This window comes from Rissa tridactyla, chromosome 9, assembly GCF_028500815.1.
Source record: "Rissa tridactyla isolate bRisTri1 chromosome 9, bRisTri1.patW.cur.20221130, whole genome shotgun sequence".
Classification (NCBI taxonomy): Eukaryota; Metazoa; Chordata; class Aves; order Charadriiformes; family Laridae; genus Rissa; species Rissa tridactyla.
The window spans coordinates 15,403,946-15,426,440 of NC_071474.1; the positions used below are offsets into that span (position 1 = coordinate 15,403,946).

Consider the following 22,495-nt stretch of genomic DNA (forward strand, 5'->3'; position numbering starts at 1 on the left):
GTTAAAATATAGCCATGCTCAAGTATTTCAGGAAACAATCTTCGATGCACTCAGATACTCTTGCCAACACATATAACTTATAAAGTTAAAAGCTTATAAAGTTAAAACCTATAAAGGTTATAAAGTTAAAACCTACGAATTACCGATGTTTTTTAACTATAAAATTTTATAGCCAGTATGTAAAAAGTAGTAAGTATAGAACCTAAACATTTAATCAATGTCTGTCTTCATGTTTTATCTGGGAACTTTCATCTAGGAAGTTTCATTATTGTGTTTATTTATATGCCAAAGTACAAAACTTTTGACAAGAAATCCAGTGTGTCTGTATATGTGTGTGTATATATATAAATACATATATATGCGTTAAACACCCCTCACATTTGATCTTCAAGTTACCAAGGAACCTAAGAATACTTTCCCCTTTACCTCTATGATATGTAGAAAGGAACTTTCAGTTTGACACATTAACATTATCAATATAATAAATTTTAAAAAGGGGCAAATACACGTTTAACAAACCTTTGTGGGCTCCTCTGCAAAATGGACTACTACCTACTCAAAGAAGTGGTCGCCTGTTGAGCAATGAATAGTGAAATGGGGACACTCTGTGGGGGAAAGAAAGAAATGCAATTTCTTGCGCTTCTGGATTATCATCTTTAATCCTTTACATTTTCCTGTTTATCATGATTTGATGAAAAGAGAGGCAAGCATTTAATTCCTGCACTTACTCAGTTCTCTCAAGAGTCTTTTCTAGTTTTCTGCAAAGGCCACGCTGATCTTTGCAATAATTGGTTATGAATCTGCTCTTGGATCCAGACTGTGTCAATGACTTTGCTGAGAGTCAAAATGATAAAGTTTGTTGCTGTAGAAACCCGAGGAAGCCATGTTCCGGGCTGTCCTATGCATCAGTGTATTTGTAAGGAAGTAATTAAATTTAGGCAAAGACTCTTCTGGAGTTTGGATTGCAGAATTACCAAAGTGAAACCTTTGCCATAAAACTGAAGGAGCGGTGATGCTAACAAGAGGTAGTGGAGCCTCTTGCAGAAAAAGCTCTCCAGGCTTCGCAGGGTAGTGCAGGTGTGCTCCCATTGCGGCCCCGTGCCACAGCACCAGCCCCAACAGGCACGGAGCTTCCTGAGCCATCCCTTCCTGGGTACGCTGCCTCTTTTCTTTTACACACCACCCACAACTTCTTTACAAAATTTTGCAAGTCATAGTCACTTGAGAAGATCTATATATTATAGAAACTTACACATACAAAAAATGCATTTGTTTTGGTTTATGGTCTGCTTTTGATGATTTTGAAGAGTGCAGTTCACAGGGCGCTGCCCCTGGGATGGATCAGACCCGTTGAACATTGCTGACTGAAGTCCTTGGATTTCAACCACTAGGACTGCTTGTCCAGTCGGTTAAGCCCAGATGGAAACCGCAGCTCAGAGTATCAGGCAGTCACTGGGAGAACAACAGAGCCTCCCTCAGTACCTCTGACTGTCTGGGATTATGTGACAGCACTATATGCAGCTTCTGGCCATACCACCGTTGCTCTAACCCGAGTTACAGATGGGTAAATAACAGCTTTCTGCACTGAGGAAGAGGATCACTACCTCTTCCTCAGGTAGAGGAAGAGCACACGAAGGAATAGATTTAATCCATGCATTTGTGATTCACTGTCTTCAATGAAAACTGGCATGCATTAGTAGCGAGACAAAATACGGATGCTCAGCTCATGGCTACAAACCTCCAGATTTAGAGGCCAGCTGGTTTTGATATTTCTATACTAGTTTGTCTTTGGAGGACCCTGTACTGGGGCTTATGGGGTAGATCTGATCTCTCTAGGAAGGACATGGATAGCCAAGAATGGGCACAGATTTTATCAAGAACATGTCTGTCAAGAGGAACAATTAATTTTATAGCCACTTCAGTCAAATGATATCACTTGCCTTTCCCTCCATCCAGATCAGTAGTTGAGTTCTTCAACTACAATTTTGTTTCTTTGAAATTAAGAGCAGGATGCTCAGAAGCCAGCTTTATAATAAACACCAAATGGGACCAAAATCTTAGTATAACAATATCATTAACGTTTGTATTGGGTGTAGGTGGCTTGGTGTCGGTAGCAGGGGGGCTTGCAGGGGTAGCCTCTGTGAGTACAGACCAGGAGCAATAAATTAATCTTGCCCAAATCAAGTCTGTTTTGCCTGTGATGGAAATGGGTAAGCGATCTCGCTGTCTTTATCTTGACCCTTGAGCTTTTCCATTTTATTTTCTCCCCATTCTGTTGAGGGGGGTGCGGGAGAGAGCAGCTTGGTGGGCACCTGGCAGCCAGCTACAGGTAACCGGCTATAGTGTTACAGACCTTCGTACAGTAAGACCTCATGTATTTGCAGTAATTACCAAGCATCTCCACAATTAGCAAGTAATAAGGAAATATAGTTGATAGACAATCAAGGGGACTGCTACATGACAGTACGTGCTATGTCTTTTTCTTTTTTTGGCAACTATAACTTAGTCTTAATTTTTAAGGAAAATATTTACTGTAATGCGGTAACAAAACCTCTATTTTGAACAAGAAACTATGTCTGAGTAATAGGAGATCTCCAGGGAAGCAGGAGCCAACTAGCATCTGAATTTGGGGGTTTGTAGATGATGAAAGGAAAATGCAGCTAAAGCAGCACAAAAAAAAATCAAAATGAAAGAAAACATACCACAAACATACCATTGTTAGAAAATGCAGTAAAACACCACCACTATGAAGTCTCAGAATTCTGCCATCTTTAAGAAGAGATAACAAATCAAACTTACTTACCTCTTTTGTTTATTGTGCAACAAAAGTAGGGAAGAACACAAGAACAGATAACTAAATATGCCTAAGTACACTCTGACCTAGTTACATAGATGCTGCACTCACCCATCAACATCTGAGAGCAGCTTCCCTAATCCCCAGGCTAAAATTCATATGAAATCCAGGATTTCAAGAAAAGAATGTGGAACTAATTACTTAAAATATATGCACTATCTGTCCGCAAACACCAAACTGGATTAAATTGCTTGACATGTATTCTGCCTAGTGAGTACGATTCACAATCTGAAATTTACAGACAGACATTTTAGGGTGCTATACATCGGTTCCTACGGGAATCCTGTCATTTAGTTATCTGCAACTGCAGGGCTGGGCTCTAAGTTTTGGCCCAGCTGAGCTACAGAAGAGAAACATCATCACAAACCCTTAAACCCTTGCTGAACGCAAAATCAAGTTGTGGAGTGCTGCTATTAAAAGGCTGTTCCCAGTCAACCCTACTGAACGGCAACCTCATCACTCAGACCAAGACTTCTAAATCATAGGATATGGTGCAAGCCAGGACACTCTGCTGGCTGCCAGCACGCTTCTGCCATCTCCAGCCAGTGCTCAAAGGCTAATCATGGAGGTAGTCCAGGTGGGGTAAACCTCCGAGTCTTTACAATGGCAGAAGCGGACTCTTGGGTTTTGACTGTGCTCCGAGGCTGTGCTACAGTGGCTTCTAATATGCAGACATTCTTCACTGATTTCATCTTGCCATGTGCAGATCTGCGATCTACAGCTAGAAGTGCAGTAAATAAAAAATAAGCGTGTGCTTTCCTCTTTAATATAGTAATTTTTCTGTAAAGTGTTGTAAAAGCCAGTATCAGAATTCTTTCCTGTTATGAACTGGAGGTTGTCTTGCTTTTGATATTGCAGAAGAATTTTAATTGAAATACTTAGAACTCAGGCTTGGACTTAACTTATCCTTTGAAGTTGGAAATCTTGATCTCAAGGGATTCATTCTGCCTTGACTGTGGGTTTTGTGTAAAGCAAAGCCAGATTGTTTTATTTGGTAGAGACTGAGCAAGCTGTTACTGACTTTTAAATATTCAGGATCTATTCCAAAGCATGATGGCTGCTAACATGAATGATATTTTTTTAATGGATTTTTTTTTTTTAATTTTACAGTCTGTGCCGTAAACTATCTTACGTCCAGCTTCAGTTGCCTAATATAAAAACCTAATATAGGGAACGCTGTGAGCAAGTAGGTCAGTGGCATTGTTTTAAGCTAAAATGACTGTAAACTGCAAAAAGTGAGGAGGCAGCAAATATTAAGCTCTGGCACTCATGCCCTGGTGATAGCTTTCAGCAAAGCAGGGGGGTTAATTTCCTAGACCTGCACACCGAAATGCAAATTCTTAAAGGCTGTAGTGCAAGCAACACTCTTCCTGCTTTCATGTGGTGCAGTCGCCTGGCAGCCTAGGCAAAAATCTGCTGCTTTACTCAAGAAAATCTTCTTTTTTCCCAGTTTATTGCCATGCAGCTAAAAAGGCAATTCAAAACCATTCTATTAACGTGACCTCTGGGGAGTCCCCAGTCAATTTCCAGCTAAAACAGAATCCAGTGTTTTGGGCACTGATTTAAAACTTCACATGGAGCAGTATAATAGGAAACACATCTTCAGTCACCCACAGAAATTCACGTTCATCCTTCAAAACTGCAGATGATTGCAGTATTTAGCATTCCCTGGACCCACCTGAAATTTTGGTCAACTTCCAGTGACGCTTGCACCATCTCTCCAGAGAAACCCTGAGGAACTTGGACCACTTTGCAGCACTGCCGGAAAACCATCTCAGCTGGTTCTTGAAGGCCAAACGGGGATTCATGCCTGACAGTAAGGGCAGAAATCTCTCCGTAGAGCAGCTGGCCCCCAAATGTTTGCCAGCGCCCCGACCTCTGTTGCCAGCCAAGGGAGATCCTACAGCTAGGTTCTGAGTTATTTGTATTTTCTGTATATCTTAATGATGCGTTCCTGTGTAAATAGGATTTAAATTATGGGATTTAAATAAAGCTTACACTCCACTTTCAGGTAGAAACAGCATGGTATCTTTGTAAAATCTGAGCTTGTTCACCTGGGGCATGCAGGTATGCGCAGATAAGAGGGTTCAAATCCCACCCTCTTCATTGTGTGGGGAGAAAAAGGTGAAGCCAAGTCTTAATACATTAATTATGGAAAGAGTAGGACACTGCAATATGCGCAGCAACAGCATGAGCACCTACAGCTTCTCTCTTGCTGACAGAGGATACGCTTTACTGTGCAGCACCCATCTGGAGACCGTGATTGCAGATGAAGGAAAAAGGGGAGATAGACTGGGCTGCACAGTGCCGACATAAGATATGGCATAGGTTAATCCTGCTGATAACAAATGCTTATGCATCCCCAACCCGAAAACCCAACTGGATTTACTTGTAAATATTCAGAGAAATAACAAGGAATAAATGAAAGTAGATGTCTTTTTTTGCCACGTAACAAAATGCAAAATCTGGCTTTAGGTGCAAAAGAGATTCCAAATCTGCAGTCACCAGAGCTCCAGATTTAGTGGAGAACTGGGCTGGTTTTCTAGTTTAGACCTTAGGGCAGCCAGTTTCATTAAGGCATGGTGCTCTGCACAGTATTAGCAGCCAAATACAGGCACAGACTCTGCTTCTTAGCAGAGATGCCAGTTCTACCCACTGAGTGAAAGGATGAGGACAGGGAGAGGAATTAACCCATAAAGAGCTGCTGCTCACCTGTTGTAGTGCAAGGGCTGTTTCACGTACCAAAATCCTGGTGTGGTGCACAACTGCAGGTCCTTTTCCTTCCCTGCTCCCTGCTTTCCCATTTGCTGGGGGCTGAGCAACCTGCAAAGTATTCCAAGGTATTGGTCTTTTTATCCCAAAAACAGAGAAGCAAAGATAGTAGATTGTTGTCACTGGTAAACTAAACAAAGAAAGAGCAATGCTGTCATTTTAATTACTGCGGCCATTCAATGTAAGTGGCCCACAGAGCTCACCTGTCGGAAGCTCAGACGTTCAGGTGGCTGGCAGGCTGCAGGCAGGTAGCACAGCATCAGGTCACAATCCAGGGCTATTTTAAAGATTTCCTTGAAAGATGGGGCTTTACTACTTATTTATTGCTATTAAGGATGAGGATTCTGGACTATAAACTGTACCTGTACTCACCAGCAGTAATGTAATCAGGAAATCACGTTGGTTCCTGTTCTTGCCTAGAGAAAGAACAGCATCTCTGGTGGAACTCATTGGTAAAGCTTTCGTATCACTTGGCAGTCCAAGACTCATTGCTCCCTACCTTTTAGAAATTCTTTGTTATCTTTTTAAATTTATTTACTATATTTAAGATTTTTTTTTTTTTTACAATTACATTGTTAAAATACTTTATTTTTTTCAGCGTTGGTCTAATTTGCTCAATTACTTCTGAATAACAATATTTCAGTGTTCCTATATTTGAATATAAGGAATAAAGAATTTTGGATTAGAGTTTGTTTTATAAGTAGTCACCACAGCTGGTGCTCTAATACTCCCAGGGATAAGTGTCATATGAGCTACCCAACTAGGCAGAACTGTTCTATAAGCAGACTCTGCAGGTAAGAACATCTGTGATTCATAAAGAAGGATGATGAGGCTTTTTGGATTTCCTTTGTCTTCTGAAAATTCAATAGGAAAGCAAGCCATCACGGTTCTGCTGGAGAATCCAGGCAGCCCGACTCAGCAGCACGACACACTGCCAGAGCAGAAAGGCTCTGCCTCCCAGGGGCACCCGTAAGTGACAAGGGCGCGTGCCTCTTAGAGAGGGTCAAAGTAAGAGTAAAAATTAATGTATTCAGAAGCAGTCATTTCCTGGACATAGAAGAAAGGTAGTGAACTTTTATTTCAAATCTTCAGTTCCCAATGCTGTGATTTCAAAGCTTTGAAATATCAGTGAAATACCTTTTCTTTCCCGTTAAGTATATTCAGTGCCAGTGAAAAGTTCCAGTCTTTTAAGGAACAATATAGATGAAAAACTGAAGTCAAACCTACCGAAGTGTTGCATGAGTTCTGATTCCAATCCTGTTTTGGTTTTATTGTCCCTAGAGACCCTGTAAATAACTGCAGTAATTACTGTGATTTAATTTCCAGTAGTGTAAGATTTGCACGGGCACCACTACACTAAATTCAACCCTGTACCTAACTCCAAACCGCCTGGCCAGTTTTTCAATTGCTTTCAAGTGGCAATCAGTAATCAACCTGCTAGCGATAGAAACCTTTTCATCCCTATAGAACAGAATTTCCTCACTAATTTAACTAGACTTTCGTTTAGATCATAGTCCTTTGTAAAAATAGCAGGTTCCCTTTTGACCAACAGCAACTGCATTTTCATAGTCTTGTCATACATTGAAATACGAGGTTCAAGCAGTTAGCAGGTGTAAAAATGCTGGGAAAAACTTGGTTGTGCCGCTTTGCTGGCAGCTTTCCAGACTTCTGAGAACAACTGTGCTGAGAAGCACATCTTCCACGCCCAGTGAAAGTAAACCCGAACAGAGATCTTGCACAGGTGTTTGACAGTAGTGGGACACAGAGAGAGTTTTTAGGTGGGAAATAACTCCAGGTACATAAATGATACATGAATACATGTTTGGGAAGGTTCTGTGAATTTCAGTGATAAGGCATGTGCAGTTTACTCTCTACCTCTTTTTATGGCTACACCCTAGCCGCTCAGCCTAAAATGAGGCACTGTATTTGTATCTTCCTTGTTTTGAGTCACTCATCAGAGACACTGAAAATAAAATATTTATCAAGTAGCACTTTTACTAAGGAAAACTTTTATTTCAACTGTGCAATCAATCAGTATTTAGACAGCAGTTTCATAAAGATTTGGCATTTAAACTTCTATTACTTTTTGGCATGACCTTGGGGTAGTATATCAACAACCCTGCAGGGGAAAAATGAACCAACACACTAGGTAACATTTACTAGAATGCTAGAAAAACAAATCCACATTATTAAACAAAATAGTTTTTAAAAGACATTAAAAAGTTACATTCAAATCAGGGCAAACATTAGCTTCCCTCATGCAATGGAATTCACAGAGCTGATCCCCTGAGACAAATATAAAATTAATACAATTCAGCTCCATCCTCCATTAGCCAGTCGGCCACTGCTGCCCTTAGAAGAAAATGGCACATGGAGTGAAAGGATCCAGAACACCACAATATGAGATACATACCTGGCTCCTACACTGGCAATTCATTCACAACTTTAAAAAAAAAAAAAAACCAAACAAAAAACAAAAAACCACAAACCCAAAAGCCAAACAATCAAAAAGCAACATTTGTATAAGTCAGTTTTTCATATACAGTCAGTCTTTACTGAAAACACACCAGGCAGACGCAATGCGGGTATATGCAACCATGAAAACTTCCAGAGGGAGCACAGCTCACAATGGAACCCCAGGGCCCAACACGGCAAAACCTTAAGCATGTGTTCACGTCCCTCCTGAGCCAATCGGGACCAGTCTCCGTGTAAATCTAGAAGAATTCCAAAGAAATAAACTTACTTATATTTGAGCCAAATTGAATTTGTGTTTTCCATACGGGCCTCTAAGAGCAGAAAGCTATATGGGTTTGGACTTGTATTGAAGAACGGTATTTTTTGAAACACATGTTCCAAAATATACAGTTACATAAATAATATATTTTTAATTTACGTTATTACAAAAAGGTGCTAAATATTTCCTGCAAATTCCTCTGTTTTAGAAATTGCTTACTATTAGCAGAGCTGCAGTTGCAACAACTAGTAAGCACGTAAGAATCCTTCAACTACTAGGTGTCATTCTGCTTTCCATTTTATCAGAATAGCTTCAGTAAATTGATTTCTGTGAAATACCACCAGAGTTAAAACACATGCAGCTCTTTTTGCAGTTGGTGTGAGTGAGATTTTTGGCTAAACATGGAATGCCCTACAAAACCTATCAACATTCCCCGTGTTTGGAAATGGACTTTTCTCTGCGTGAACTTCGTTCTGTAACAAATAAAATGAGCAAGAGCCCTTGGTCTGAGGGCTTACAAGCAGGGTCAGAGTAACGTTACTGAGACCGAGCAGCCCATGGTAATGGTGCTTGTGTACGCTCAGGTTGCAGCAAATGGTAAGTCATGCAAATTGACTTAGTTTGCAATGAAAAACAGGTAAACTGACTTGAAATACTCAGTATTTACGACAGGCTAAGACTGGATGCATGGAGAGTTACAGTGGACCTCTGATGCGTGGTAACTTCTTATCTTACAAAAATCCATTTGCCAATGGGAGTTTTAACCATGTAAGAGTTCTGTCCTTTAAAAATAATACTGTGAAGATTTAAAAAGCAGACAGACAAACAGAAAGCTGATTTTGTCTGTCCAGACCATGCAAACTGTAATAAAAATTAATTCTCCCATTGACTTAAAAAGAAACACGATGAGGACCCTGATTCGAATAAGGCAAACAAGCTCAAGGGACTAGAACCAAAGAGGGAATGAACTACGAAGAAAAATAAAAAACAGGTAAAGAAATCTCTCAATATTCTTTTCTGTTAAAATCTCAGAAGTTATACAGAAAATGCACAGCTAATATAGGAAATTATTAAAAGTGATACGTAGATTGTCCAAGTTTCTCTTACAAAAGCAGGGCTATTAAAAAAAATAATAACCAACTGATAGGCCCTGTTCTACACAGCATGCACATTCCCAGTTCTCCTAAATAACTCCTTAAAGATGAGAATACTTCTTTATACGTTAAATATGAAGAAAGTACACAAGTGTAACTGTGGGCAGATTGCACGTTTGGGCTTGGTCCTGCAGAACAGGCATTGCTGTTGCAATTGAAGGGCAGGGTCCTCATGTGGAAACACAATTAGCTCGGTAAGCCAGTTTCAAGATTTCCTCTCTAAGTTTTGGTGCTTTTCAAGTCACATCAACTGTAACATTTTTGCTTGCATTTTAAAGTACAAAGGTTGCATATACACTCATTACACCAGCCATGGCTCCTTAGTTCTTAATACACTTAAACAAAATCAATTCACATAGTGTAACACTAAATTCCACATTTATGTTCATCTTCCAGAACATACTTAGTAAAATTCATAATTAAAAAATGATATTTTTTTTCTCCAGGACCCAGTTTCTACAGATGTAGCCAAGAAAAAAGAATACTGGAAAACCCGAAACCACTCTGCCTGCTGTGTCCTGCCAGCTCTTTCTAGGCAAATGGAATGAACCAAGTTTACATATGAAAAAATGATTTCCTTAGCCACAGGTATAAACCTTTAAGAAAATTAGTATCTGTAATATCATATCTAAAATTATACGTGTTGGCCTCAAGGACATGAAGCATTTAAACTTTGAGCCCAATTTTACACTGTTACAATGATGAAGGATCGATTCTGCTATTGAGTTCAATCAAGAAAGTATCAATTTCTACACAATTTTTCTGGAGATTCCTTTGTTTACATTGGTGGAGTTTTCAATCATAAGACAAATTTTCTCTCACAAAATCGTATGATATATTAGTCGTAGGCCATGAATTTTGAGGAGAATGTATTTTTTGTTCTGTAGTATTCGTGACTATGTGACAAAGTAAAGGGAAGCACATGAATGTTGACTGGGTTCTGGAGAAACATATTATATTTGGTTAACATAAAAATAAAGAAAAAGACAGAATAATTAATGTCTAACTAAGCTTGCCTATATGCTGAGGTAACCTTAAATATCTTTGGTTTTCTTTATTTGCTGATAAAAAGTACCATAATAAAACATTAATTGATGACTAGAGTTGTGGATGCACTGCTCTCTAATACACTGAATATTTTCAACTCTTTGGCTATTGAAGTTAGAGCATCTATATTAGATTGACAAATTTTATATGATGATTTTATTTTTTCTCTCAAATTACTCATGGGTTTAAAATACAGAGTGGGTCTCTGGAAGAAAAAGTTTAGGATTTAAAGTATTTACCTGTAATGAGGGTCATAAAATTACATCCGATCATCGGTACTTACAGCAAACAAGTCTTTGGAGAAGCAGTTACCATCTGCATATCAGCGCTTTCTGAATGAAGCTAACAAAAGAGGCTACTCTGAAAGATGAAGCGTGAAACTTCATGCTACAGTTACACATTCTTAATCTAGTTTTGATTAATTCACACTTTACCTAACTAGAAACAGTACTCTGCTGTACACTAAACATTCTGCCTGACAAGACCAAAAATAAATCTTTGGTGAAAAGGTTTTCTTTTTCTTCAGCAAGTAGATAAAAAACTGTTCAAAAATATTTTTTTTTAATACTGTATTGTTAATCAACTACATGCTGGAGAAAAAAATTACACTTGGAAGTCTTTGGAGGTATCTGCTGGTATTATTATAACTTTCTTTAAAGGCTCTTGTAACAACAAGGTAGTTAAAATTGGAGAAGCATACGACTCATCTATGCCATCAACTACTACAATCAAGAAGCCCTAATGTTTTTTGTTAGTAACTCCATACAATAAAATGTATTCAGCTCTTCAAACCTATAGCTTTTAACTAGTTCAATTATTTCTTGACAATATGTGGCTTCCTTCTCTTCTACAGAAAAGTCTTTGGTACGAGATTGTTTTTAAAGCGTTTGAATCCACACTGTATGGAAAGGTGAATGTGTAGTGCCTGGTTCAGAACTAGCAAACAGTTACAAGGTAAAGAACTACAGTCACTAGGGGCTGATCCATCAACACAGAGAAGACAGAACAGTAGGGCTTACTGACCACCTCTGACCACCTTCTGATACACGAGGAACAACACAACAGTCAGCCTGGCCTACCTGTGGGGTGACGTCTTGGCCCACTAAAGTCAACGGGAGTTCTGACAGACTTAAATAGAGCCAGGAGTTCCTATGGTTGCTTTCTCACAACATTACATTTTAAACATTTTTTTAAAAGTAAAAACATATGCCTACTTTTTTTTCTTTTCTTTTTTTTTTTTTTTTTTTTTTAAAGTAAAACAGGGAAAGAGGAGGAGTGGAGAAGAGGACTGGATATAGATACAGGCAAGTTTATAACATTGGATGATTCCAACCTCCTCCCTCTCTCTCCCTCTCTCCTATTAAAAAACAAAACATGATACCCTGTCAGTTTGCTCCACGTTTCCGTGAGGCAGCTCAAAAGTAACAAACTGTTCCCTGAGTACAGGAAAAAACAACAACAAAAAACCCAAAAACCCACTAGAATAACTTTTAAAGGAGGTAGTATAAAACAGGAATTGCATGGGTTCAAGGCAGTAGCAATACTCACCTCTTTCAACAGACTCTTCAACTAAAGCTCTGGCTTTTTTATTTCTGATGGTAGCCTAATCAGAGTTTTAAATTGGCATGTGGATAAAGTCACTCCCTGAGCTAAAATTCCTGGCTAACAGCACACTAGGCGAAGGCAAGGAGCAGGGTTGCAGCCTCACAACAGCTCTGAGACGTACTACGATGCCAGCAGTGCTTATCAGCACTCAAAGCTGGGTAAAAATGCACGGTAAACTCATGATACAGTTTACCTAAAACATCTAAGAAGCATTTAAGGCATCTTTCTGTACTCCAAAGCAACTTTATGAATACTAAAAAGGCATAAGGCAAATCAGAAATTTTATAATATATAATGCAAGGCACCATTGCTAAGAAGTACTGCGATACTGGAATACTCGGCGTTATTATCTATTCCATGACTCTCAGGCAGAGCCAAACCGTTTGGAAATACTGAATACTTCTTCATTTTGCCATGCTTTTTAGCATTAACTGTCAATAAAGGGGCAACATTTGTCACTGTGGGGAACCCAACACATCCCAGAGCCATAAAGATATAGCATACATCCTGCCAGCAATTGCTGGCACAAGTTTCTGGGGAAAGGCACTGTCCTAGGCTTACTGGGGTTATGAGAAATGAAGAGGTACAAAAGATTTCCTGTGGCTGTATACGTGGAAGCACCAACTCGTTTTCCCAGTTTTTAACATCCTCTGTGTCAATCACATTAAATCATTACATTTTATACTCTGAGGTTGCCTTCTTTCTAAAGACAGAGCTTCAGCTAAACAATCTTGTTCACCTACCTATACAACTCCCTGATCACTGAGCGCACACATGCGCGCGCACACACACACACACATTCCACACACAACTGAAAAAAAAAAAAAACCAAAATAGAACAATACTACTAGGAAGTATCATCAGTTCCATAGCTGAGACCAACTAGAACACAAATGAGGTAAAGCGGTCGTCATTCAGAGTTCACCTCTCGGCAAACTGAGGTAGATAGTCAGCAAAAGGGCCAACAGCCTTCCCTTTGCTCCAGTGACATATTTTTAACTTTAGTCAGAAATCTTCACTGTCCTTTCACATTTGTTGACCACTGAACATTCAAAATGAGTGAGTTTTAAAAAACAAACAAAACAAAACACAAAAAAACCCCAACATTCAACAGAAATATGGGATCACCTGCTAGGTTAGTCAGGCTTTCCACAATAAAACTTTGGCTCCCTGTTCATTGTCCTTCGAACAGACATACACTGCAAGAATGTCTGGCGTGGCTCTAAGGATGTCAGTTTTGCACCGCAGGGTGTATTTGAAGAGGTGAGGTAGGAGTCTGGTCAGTGGCGAACGGCAGAGGGGACTCTGTGCAGTTACTTATGGCAGGGCTCATCGTGTTCGTACCCAAGTCACTGCTTACAAAAGGACTGGTAGTGGGAGGCGTGGCGCTCGTCACAGAGGGGAGGTGTATCTCATCATTGGACTCGTGAGAAAATCTTCCAGAGTCACCAGTCTCGTGGCTTCCTTCGCTGTTGGCCGAATGCTCCGTATCGGCGACAATACTGAACGGCACCTGGCAATTAGACTGCTGGCCGGGGGAGCTGGGGGAGTCATCCTCACTGATCAGCACAGTGGTGCCTGGCTGGTACAGACACACCGCCTGGACAAATCTTCTCTGAGGCTACATAAAAAGCAGAAAGAATAAGGTTGTTCAGCCTCTGAAAAGCCGAGCCGTAATTTGAATTTTTGCTGCATTTCCTATCTCCTATTCTGCCAGAGTGCCTCTAACAGCATTGGCTCGGAACAATCTGGGCTTTCCTACAGGAGGTTAAAAAGAATCAATCTCAAGTCTTGCTAATACTTTTCTCTTCCATAATAGATGAAATAATCCCTTCTAGCTAAGCATGGCTAATCAAGAACGATTTCACTGGAGAGACTTGAATGGTATTTTAAAAACATACTTAGTAAAGCTCTCTCCCATCCCTTCATGCATATTCTTTAAGCATTACTTCTTGGGTGGTAGCAAATATTTTGCTTATAGAAGCATCAGAAATATGCAGCTGCTTCTGGAAATATTTTAGAATACACATTTACAACATGGATATCAAGACTTCCTATTCCTTAAACATACAAGAGCACAATACAAGTTACAATTCAGCAAACATTAGTTAGATGCCCTGTAGGTGTGAATTTGCATGATAACGTTCGGGATCTGGTTTAACACTTCAGTTTTAAAGTGTTTTTCTCATCCAAATAGCAAATGTGTCCAGAGCAACAATTTCACAAGCCAGACAGTTCTACTCAGATTCTCAGTTTCTTCAGTACTTTGGGTAAAATCATTTAATTCCTGTCTTTTGGTTTCTCTTCAGAAAACAAAGTTTTACCTGTCAGGGTAGGAGGGGATTCTTTATATTTTTATGTTATTTTTATTTATAAATACATATTTAATTTATATTCATACCAAGTCTCTGCAGAGGTAGTACTGTAGATGCTATGCATAGACCCAGTACGCAGAAATCCTTTTGCCCACAGATAAAAGGGCACAGGCAGGAAAGCAATCCATTAACTGTAAACACAATATCTGATAACTTGGGACAGAAAATGAAACTTCCGGAAGACTTTACAACAAGGTAGAACACCATCAACCTTAACACAGCCGAAACTATCCAATTAAAACTTAGAACACTGATTATGCTTTTCCATAAATAAAAAACTGCACATCTTCCTTTGCAAACACAGGGTATTACAGTAAAGCTTGCGCATCTCTGCCCATTAGACCAATTACCTCCTCAGTCTTCACCTTCTTAGTATCTTGGAAGAACAGCCACCTTTTCTTGCAGTTAGTCTTTGTGACAGGTCCATAGCTGTTAATAATCAGATCAGATCCCCCCTACAATACAGGGAGACACACAGACATTTATTTTAACAAACTAAGTTTCTAAGGTACTTGAATATATTTTTCTATTCCTACCTATTGTCTCCATATTGAAAAGGAAAACAAAGTCTTAGCACTCAGTCACGTTTTTGTGGTCTGGTATTCATCTATTGCTTAAGACAAGTCAAGACAGATCTACTAACTCTGGCAAGCCCACAGGCCAGACCCAACAGCTATAATACTGCAAACACACAACAAAATATTCCAGCCACTGCTCTTACTCTACTGCTTTGAATGCGACCATTTGTAGACACAGTGTCTGTGCCTGTACGGGGAGCCATTTCCATTTCCCAGCTCTATATATCCTCAGGGGGCAGCTTTATTCAAGTTCATAGTGTGTACAGAACAAGCCTTAAGTCAGTATGTCTGCATGTGAAACTAAGGCCAGTGTGGTTTGGTCACACTGGACTCCTGGACTGTAAGATTCTACATACCCGCTGATACATCCTGCCATCTAGATTAGTTTATAATCTGACCAAACATGAGTTTATAAAACGTAACATTGTCTTACCAGTAAATATACAGAAAAATAATATTTTCTTTAATACTTGCTCAGTGTCATGCTTGACTAGATCATGGACAGGTACCTACTGAACTAGGTGGTGACAAGGACTCTCTCACCTACCTCCCTGGACTAGCAGAGGCCACCTAGCAGCCCGAAGTCTATGGAGCTTTTATCCTTTGATGCTGTGCCAGAGCCAGACTCTGCAATCTGCAGAGTACAGCATAAGACAAGTGTACTGAATCAGATCTCTAGCTGAACTTTAAGATGAGTCTTGAAAATTTGACCCTGGATTGCCAAACTTGTGCTCATCCCATTAAAAAAACCTGCTGTGGATTTGTAGTGTATGTATTTTACTTTTGATAAGGGCTGAGATGAATGAATGAGCAATGAATTCTTCAGAAAGATTTCTGGTTTGGGAGTGAGTAAAGCTCACAGTACCTTAGCATCGATGAAGCTGCTTCCCACTATCATTGGCAATAAGGATTCTTCATTCTCTGCAATTCCTTCAATACTCTTCTCCACCTCATTAGCACTGGCTAATGAGATGCTGGTATGTGACAGCTGGTCAGTGCTTTGCTGCACAGGTTTAGGAGCAGATGTTTTCCTACACAATGTTAAGCAGGAATAAAATTGACCCACAGGAAGAAAATACAAAAAAAAAAAAAATCAAGGATAAACTTTAAAGCTATTATTAATCAAGTAATATTGGTATATTCTTGGCATTTACATTTTGTCATATGATACTCCTAACTCTCATGGAATTTAAGTGTTATTGCTTGTGATAAAAATAACTGCTTCCAGTTAATCCTACACAGTAGGCTACAAGCTTATGTGCAGACAGGAATTGTCATGATTAGTAATATTACTTGGAGGAAGTAACCACTAATGATATTAAGACTTTTCTACCATGCTACGCAGAGACTGTCTCCCAATCCGTATTTTTTCCTGCATGTATGCTAAAACGCCCTTGTTACTCAAAATGTACTTTCAGATAGTTTTTAATTTATTATTTCAAGTAAGTTATATTTGTTCTGAACCCAAAGTTATGGGCAGAGTCACTGGGCCAGTTTATGGCCCACGGCAGCTGATGACAGGATGGACAGGTGCTGGCTTGCACCACTGCAAAGAAACTGCATCATGGAACTGCTTTATGTCAGAGTTCCTCTTGTCCAGCAACACCAGAGGGTTAAAGCCTGGCAAACCAGGTCTGGGCAGGCTGGAGGGTTAAGCAGGAGGAGCAGATGATGTAAAGCAGCATGCTTATCTGACTCAAAAGGGGTTTTTTTTATTTGGAAACGTGCCTCATACTTAGTTGCCAAAGCACCACTGACTCACTCTGTGGGTTCTTCCTTCTTTTCATTGGAGAAGGGACTCAGGTAGAATAGGAAGAGCCAACAAAGTGCTTTGTTTCCACTGCTGTTAGGAATAGGTGAAGAGACAGAGTACTTCAGAGAACTTAGTAGTCTTGGAAAAGAAGGCATCTCCCAAGAACTGAGAGAGACCTCAGCCTTCAAGAACAAGAACGTACCTGGCTTTACTGCGATAAATTAAGATCAGGATGCAGATAAGGATGCAGGTCAAGGCTATGCAAACCCCAACAACAATGCCAGTCATTGATTTCTGGTCCAGATGGTAATAGTCAGAATAAGCTATAGCAAAAAAGAACATAGAAAGGCTCAGTAAATAAGAAGAGTTACCCCCTGCTACCTGTCAGGAAATTAATAGGGTCACAGTCACAACCACAGAGACAAATGCTTCCTTTTAATGAGACTTCCAGACCTTCTCTGTCATACATTTTGACGCTTTTGAAAATAAAACTTGTAGACCAAACAGAGCAGTGTATGCAGCCCTGGTGTGGGAGGGGAAGAAGGGACTGCCCCACACCGCAGCCTCTGCAGTGACCTACAACGCGGAGCAGAGGAGCTCTCTCCAACCCCTTCCTTACAGGGCACTAGTAGACAACAAAGGGAAAAGGCCTGGAGAATTCCAAGCACCGTGACCTAGGAGGGTTCGCTTTGGTTTATGCTTTGACATCATACGTCTATTAACCTAATCCTGAGGGCATGACCCTATTTGCTTATTCAGACCTAAAATATAACTAAATTCCAGGAAGCGAGAAAACCTAAGCAAGAAAAATCCCTGTGTTTTAATCACAATTCAGTGTGTAGCAACAAGGAAAGGTTAAAAGGTTCATGTACCTGAATAATTACTAGCTCTTGTCTCCCCAAATAGCTTTAAAATCTGTACCAAGTCACCAAGAGAAATCCTTTTCTATGTCAGACAACGACAATGTGTTCTTCCATTCTTATATGGAGAAACCACTGATGTTACCTCAATGTCCACAAGGTAACACATAGTTTTCCCCAAAGAGCTGCAGGTGGGGCTGACTTCTTTGGTGAAAATATATGCTGGTATATCACTGCCGGACAGGTTGATTCGGTTGCTGGAACACCAGGAACCAGAAAATTTCAACAGATTTATTTGAGATGCCATCTCATCTCTGCTGGGCTGTCTGGCTACCCAGTGCCAGATAAAGGACTTAAAGGAAGTTCCTTAAAACAGTGGCTGCAAAGTTGATATCGATGTAAAATTCAAACCAGTTATGTATTCTCATTTGAAAGGCAAACTTCCATCTTCTGAGTAAAAGAAACCAGTTCTGAGTTGAACTGAGGTAAAAATTCCAAAATGATTTCATTTAGAAGAAAATGCTACACTGTTAGGACTGCCTCACATAAAACAGAAAGCTAAACAAGCTGAAACAAACAGGGATCTTTTTCCCTGGTACTTGTGACAGCAGTAACCAAAACATTGCTACTGACTTGCGGAACCTCCTGAATCCAAGCGTTTAGGTCTCTGATTAGACTCTGATGTCTCCTTTGGCAGGACAGCAAGTTCTACGGCATTTGAGAAGGGTCCTTCTCCCACTTCATTGGATGCTGCTATTTTGACCAAGTAGACATTTCCTGCTACAAGGTTTTCCAGCAAAGCCATGGTCATTGCTCCTATGAAAAGATTTGATAAACAGTTCCAGTTAGACAAAATCTATGGGAACAGACTGAGATTTAGACATTGGGACGTACACTTTCTTTCCAATACCACCTCCAAATCTCATTTGAGGACCGTGATCACTTTTATACGTTCTATCTTGCATACGCAGGGTACAGAACGAACACTGAGGTTGCCTTCTTGTCCCTTCTGTCCTTTCTCTCCATACTGCTTCAACACAGCACGCTGTGAAGTGCCAGTATAGTTCAAAACCAAGAGTCAAGTATTGGCTGCAATACACAGCATACTAAGCCTAAATCTAGTGCTAGCTGCATTTCAGTGTGATAGCGTTTATGTTGTGATTGTATCTGTGAGGAGATGCTCCAAGCATTAACCAGACTTCCAGGCAGAGAAAGTAGGACGTTAGACCTCTCATTTACTAATCTATATGCCTCTCCTAGATCCACTGTACCATGAATGTGAATGAAAATTGTCATAACAAAATAATTCAGGATCAGCGTATTAAATTTCAGGTCTAGTTGGTAAAATATACACAACAGATTTGGAAGAGTACATTATGCCATGCTTTAAAAATAAAATTAAACCCATTTAGGCCTGCGTAGGCTTCCTTGATTACTGTGCATCTAAGCTGTGCTCCTAAAAATATTACAGAAAATGTCTTTCTCACATGCTAAGGATTCATTTCCTAAAGTCCCTGAAGGCAGGAATAACAGATTAAGAACATAAACAGGATTCACTTGCATCGACCTTAGACAGGCAGAACTCCTATCAAAGTCAATGAGAGCTTTGCCTGTCCAGGGACTGCAGACTGCTGCTTAAAATTCAATTCCTTTCTACAATGCCTGTGTTTCTTCCTACCAGAGAAATATATTGCTTTTCTTTCCCTAAATAGTGGCAGTTACAGGACCAAATCTATCACTTGTTCTCTTTCACATATTCCATTTACTTTCTCAGACTTAAGGCTAAATTTCAACCTTTCAAATCAGTTTCAGTAGTCAGAATTTATAGTATCATGGGAGCGTATAAAATATAAGGTTGATGTGTTGACAGAAAAGATTATACATTTGGCAAAAGGGAAGCTACTTCAAAAGCTATTTCAGCTCTTCCATAAAAAACACCCATTAGCTGAAAGCATTTGAAGTAAAATGTGAGGTATCTGTAACCAAAGGAGCTGTAATATTTAGCACCAGCAAGGGCGAAAGGTCACGTTTCAGTATTACAGGCTCTTTCCCACCAGCTCCTTTCAAATCTGCTGCATTGCTAAAGCAAGTAAGCACTTTGTGCTGATTTACTGCACACCAAGTGTGTAAAGGCTGTAACTTGTGATCCACTTGAAGAGAGCTGGGGAAAAGGGGGGAGGTGGAAGATAACTCACATCACAAATCAGCCACAAACTGCAGTTATATTTTCTAATTCTGACATGGCTAACACGAGCTCAGGCAAATTAGGGTTTTGTTTTTTCAAGTTGGTGGGTTGGTGGAAATTTTCATGCATAAAATAAAGCCCATGCTTTTATAACCCACTTTTATAAGTGGTAGGGTTGGTTGGTGGTTTTTTGTTTCAGTTTAGTGAGTTTTTAAATTTTTTTATTTGGGGGGTTTTTTGGAGGTATGGGAAAGGAATGGGGTTAAGATTTCACAATTCTTCAGCAGAACAAGTTTAGTGTCAAGACAAAACAATGCTATTTATTGCATAGGGTTTGCTGATCTTATCAGAATAAATGCATTCAACAAAACAAACCCTGCTTCTACCTATGAAAGGACTGTCACAGGACTATCACAGTATTTGCCCAATTTTACCTCTACATACTCATTTTCTTTCACAGGCCTTTTCATCTGTACTTTAACTAAGAGCATTACAGGTTGTCCTGACGTATCAAGATGCCCAAATTCCATGCCATGCCTCAAACCCTAATATATCTGTCAAAATACAAAATTAGTGACTCTAATGTTGATGGACATAGTAATACACTGAGATTTATAGCTCTCCATTTGCTCATTCCCTCCAACACTTTCAGGAACACATGAAAATGTTTACTGCTATTGCCATCCCCTCATCCAAAATACCTGTGGTAAAATACTATTTGGGGTACTGTTCGGTTTCACAGTCATGGCTGAGCTGAAGTACGTACCTGAAAGCAATTCAGCCACTTTGCTGCACGCAAAAAATACAGCCTATCATCACCAGAATGACAAGATTTATTCTTCAAATATAGGCTGTGAATTTAAATCTGCTGGGTTTTTAGTGAGTAAAAATTAATATTAAATTTTTCCTTTAATATTACAATTTACATCACCATTTCTTGGAAAAATTTAATGGGACAACTTTATATCAGTGTTTCTTTGAACAATTTTAATAGCGAGAAACCATGGGCTCAATCTTCCCCTCTGATTGACCTCAGTGATATTTCAGAGACTAGTTATTTTTCACAAATTTAGCTTAAGATTAATAATAACTTCACTGTTATTCTTCACAGCTGACCATTCTATTTGAGGCCAGCCCAAGAAACACCATTCTGTGCCAGCAAAGACAAAGCGGCCCTGCCACCTCTCAAAATGGCTGTTGGTCCTTCCTCCCGTCTTCAGGAGCCGCACAAAGGACAACCCCAGCCTTTGAACTAAACCAGTTCTCTCTCACTGATGGCGAAACAAATTGTCCGCTGCGAGCGCACTCATTAAGTTTTATGAATTTTCTCCACAGAAAACTTAAAGCCTTACTCTCTGCTGACAACTAAGCTTTCAGCCATGAAACAACACAGAGCAACAAAATACTAACTTTTCCTGGGCAATCCTCTTAAATAAGCTACTCAAGCACGTGACTTGACTCTGTAACACGGAGCTTCCCTCTCTGGTTGAATACATTATTAGAATATTACCTATTCTGAACTGCCTCTGTCTGTTTTGAATACCAACTGAACCGTAAATGCCTTTTTCTTTTTTTTCTGGCTATAGTAGAGATCTGTTCTTGATTTCTTGATGCAGCTCTTCATATTGTAGCATTATTTTGGAAAATGCCTATTAAAATTTAGGCTATATTTACATCTAATCACAAAGCTGTGAGCGCAGTCCATATCACCATACCTGAGCTACTGTTAGATTAGCTAGCTGGGGCTCAGCAGTACAATAGAGTCAGAGAGTTAAATTGAATTTGCAGAGCAATTTACTGGGAGTAGGAGAAAGTTCATTAAGCAAACTGAGCTAACTGGGTTGGCAGTGATCAAAAGAAACATATAAACCCGGACAGCCACATTTATAAACTTATTTCTGGAGAGCAAGACATCTCTGAGACTTCAGATTTGAAAGAATGCATTTACAAAATGAAACCATCACAATCATGGTTACAACGGAACTATGATGGATATAATTGGATTTATGAGACATTTTGGTTCACATGCACACACTGAGCTCCAAAGCAACACAGACAGCTCCTCCCCCCTCACCTTCTGAGTATTAATTGGGTTTTAATATGTTTTTATCACAACCATGGGAATAATTCTAAACGAATTATAACTTTTATGTGAACATTTATACAAATTTCTTTCTTATTGTAGACCAAGGGAGCTGAAAGTAACCAAGCATCTCATAAGTAGCATCATTTTTTGCCCAGTTCATAGGTTTATGATTTTAGTTTACCTTCTCTATGCAACACTTGCCATTCCCCGGCAATCCAAGACTTCCTGGATGCATAGAGGATAGTGTATCGTGTAACAACTGTTTCAGGACCGTCGGGTGGCTTCCAGGAAACCAAAGCAGTATCATCCTCTATCAAAGTCACCTTCACTCCTACTGGAGGGCCAGATGGTGCTGTGAGAACAGTAACACAATGCTATTAGGCTAACCTAATTTACATGCAATTATATTGCTCAGAAAGAAACTGATGTGCAGACCTAATGGCTACTGCTACATCCCAGATAAACAACATATAAACAAAGACATACTCACTG

The 22,495-nt window shown here is 39.7% G+C and overlaps 1 protein-coding gene and 1 long non-coding RNA gene across 4 annotated transcripts in view; one reads left to right on the forward strand and one right to left on the reverse strand.

The window, feature by feature from the left end:
- LOC128915044 (uncharacterized) overlaps nt 1-22,495 on the forward strand; it is a 46,291-nt gene that overhangs the window by 4,410 nt on the left and 19,386 nt on the right. For 2 of the 3 annotated variants that reach the window (XR_008468496.1, XR_008468497.1), the window contains exon 3: nt 9,961-10,102. This is a non-coding gene — a long non-coding RNA (uncharacterized LOC128915044). Of the gene's footprint in view, nt 1-9,960; nt 10,510-22,495 lie in introns of those variants that run through there. The other variant, XR_008468495.1, reaches the window with a different exon arrangement.
- The window catches only part of PRTG (protogenin), an 88,373-nt gene continuing 76,640 nt past the window's right edge, over nt 10,763-22,495 (reverse strand). Inside the window, 6 exon segments of the mRNA XM_054214838.1 lie at nt 10,763-13,787; nt 14,892-14,996; nt 15,985-16,150; nt 17,075-17,195; nt 18,366-18,548; nt 22,185-22,355. Of these exon segments, the coding sequence (XP_054070813.1) occupies nt 13,398-13,787; nt 14,892-14,996; nt 15,985-16,150; nt 17,075-17,195; nt 18,366-18,548; nt 22,185-22,355 (1,136 nt within the window). The 3' untranslated portion in view covers nt 10,763-13,397.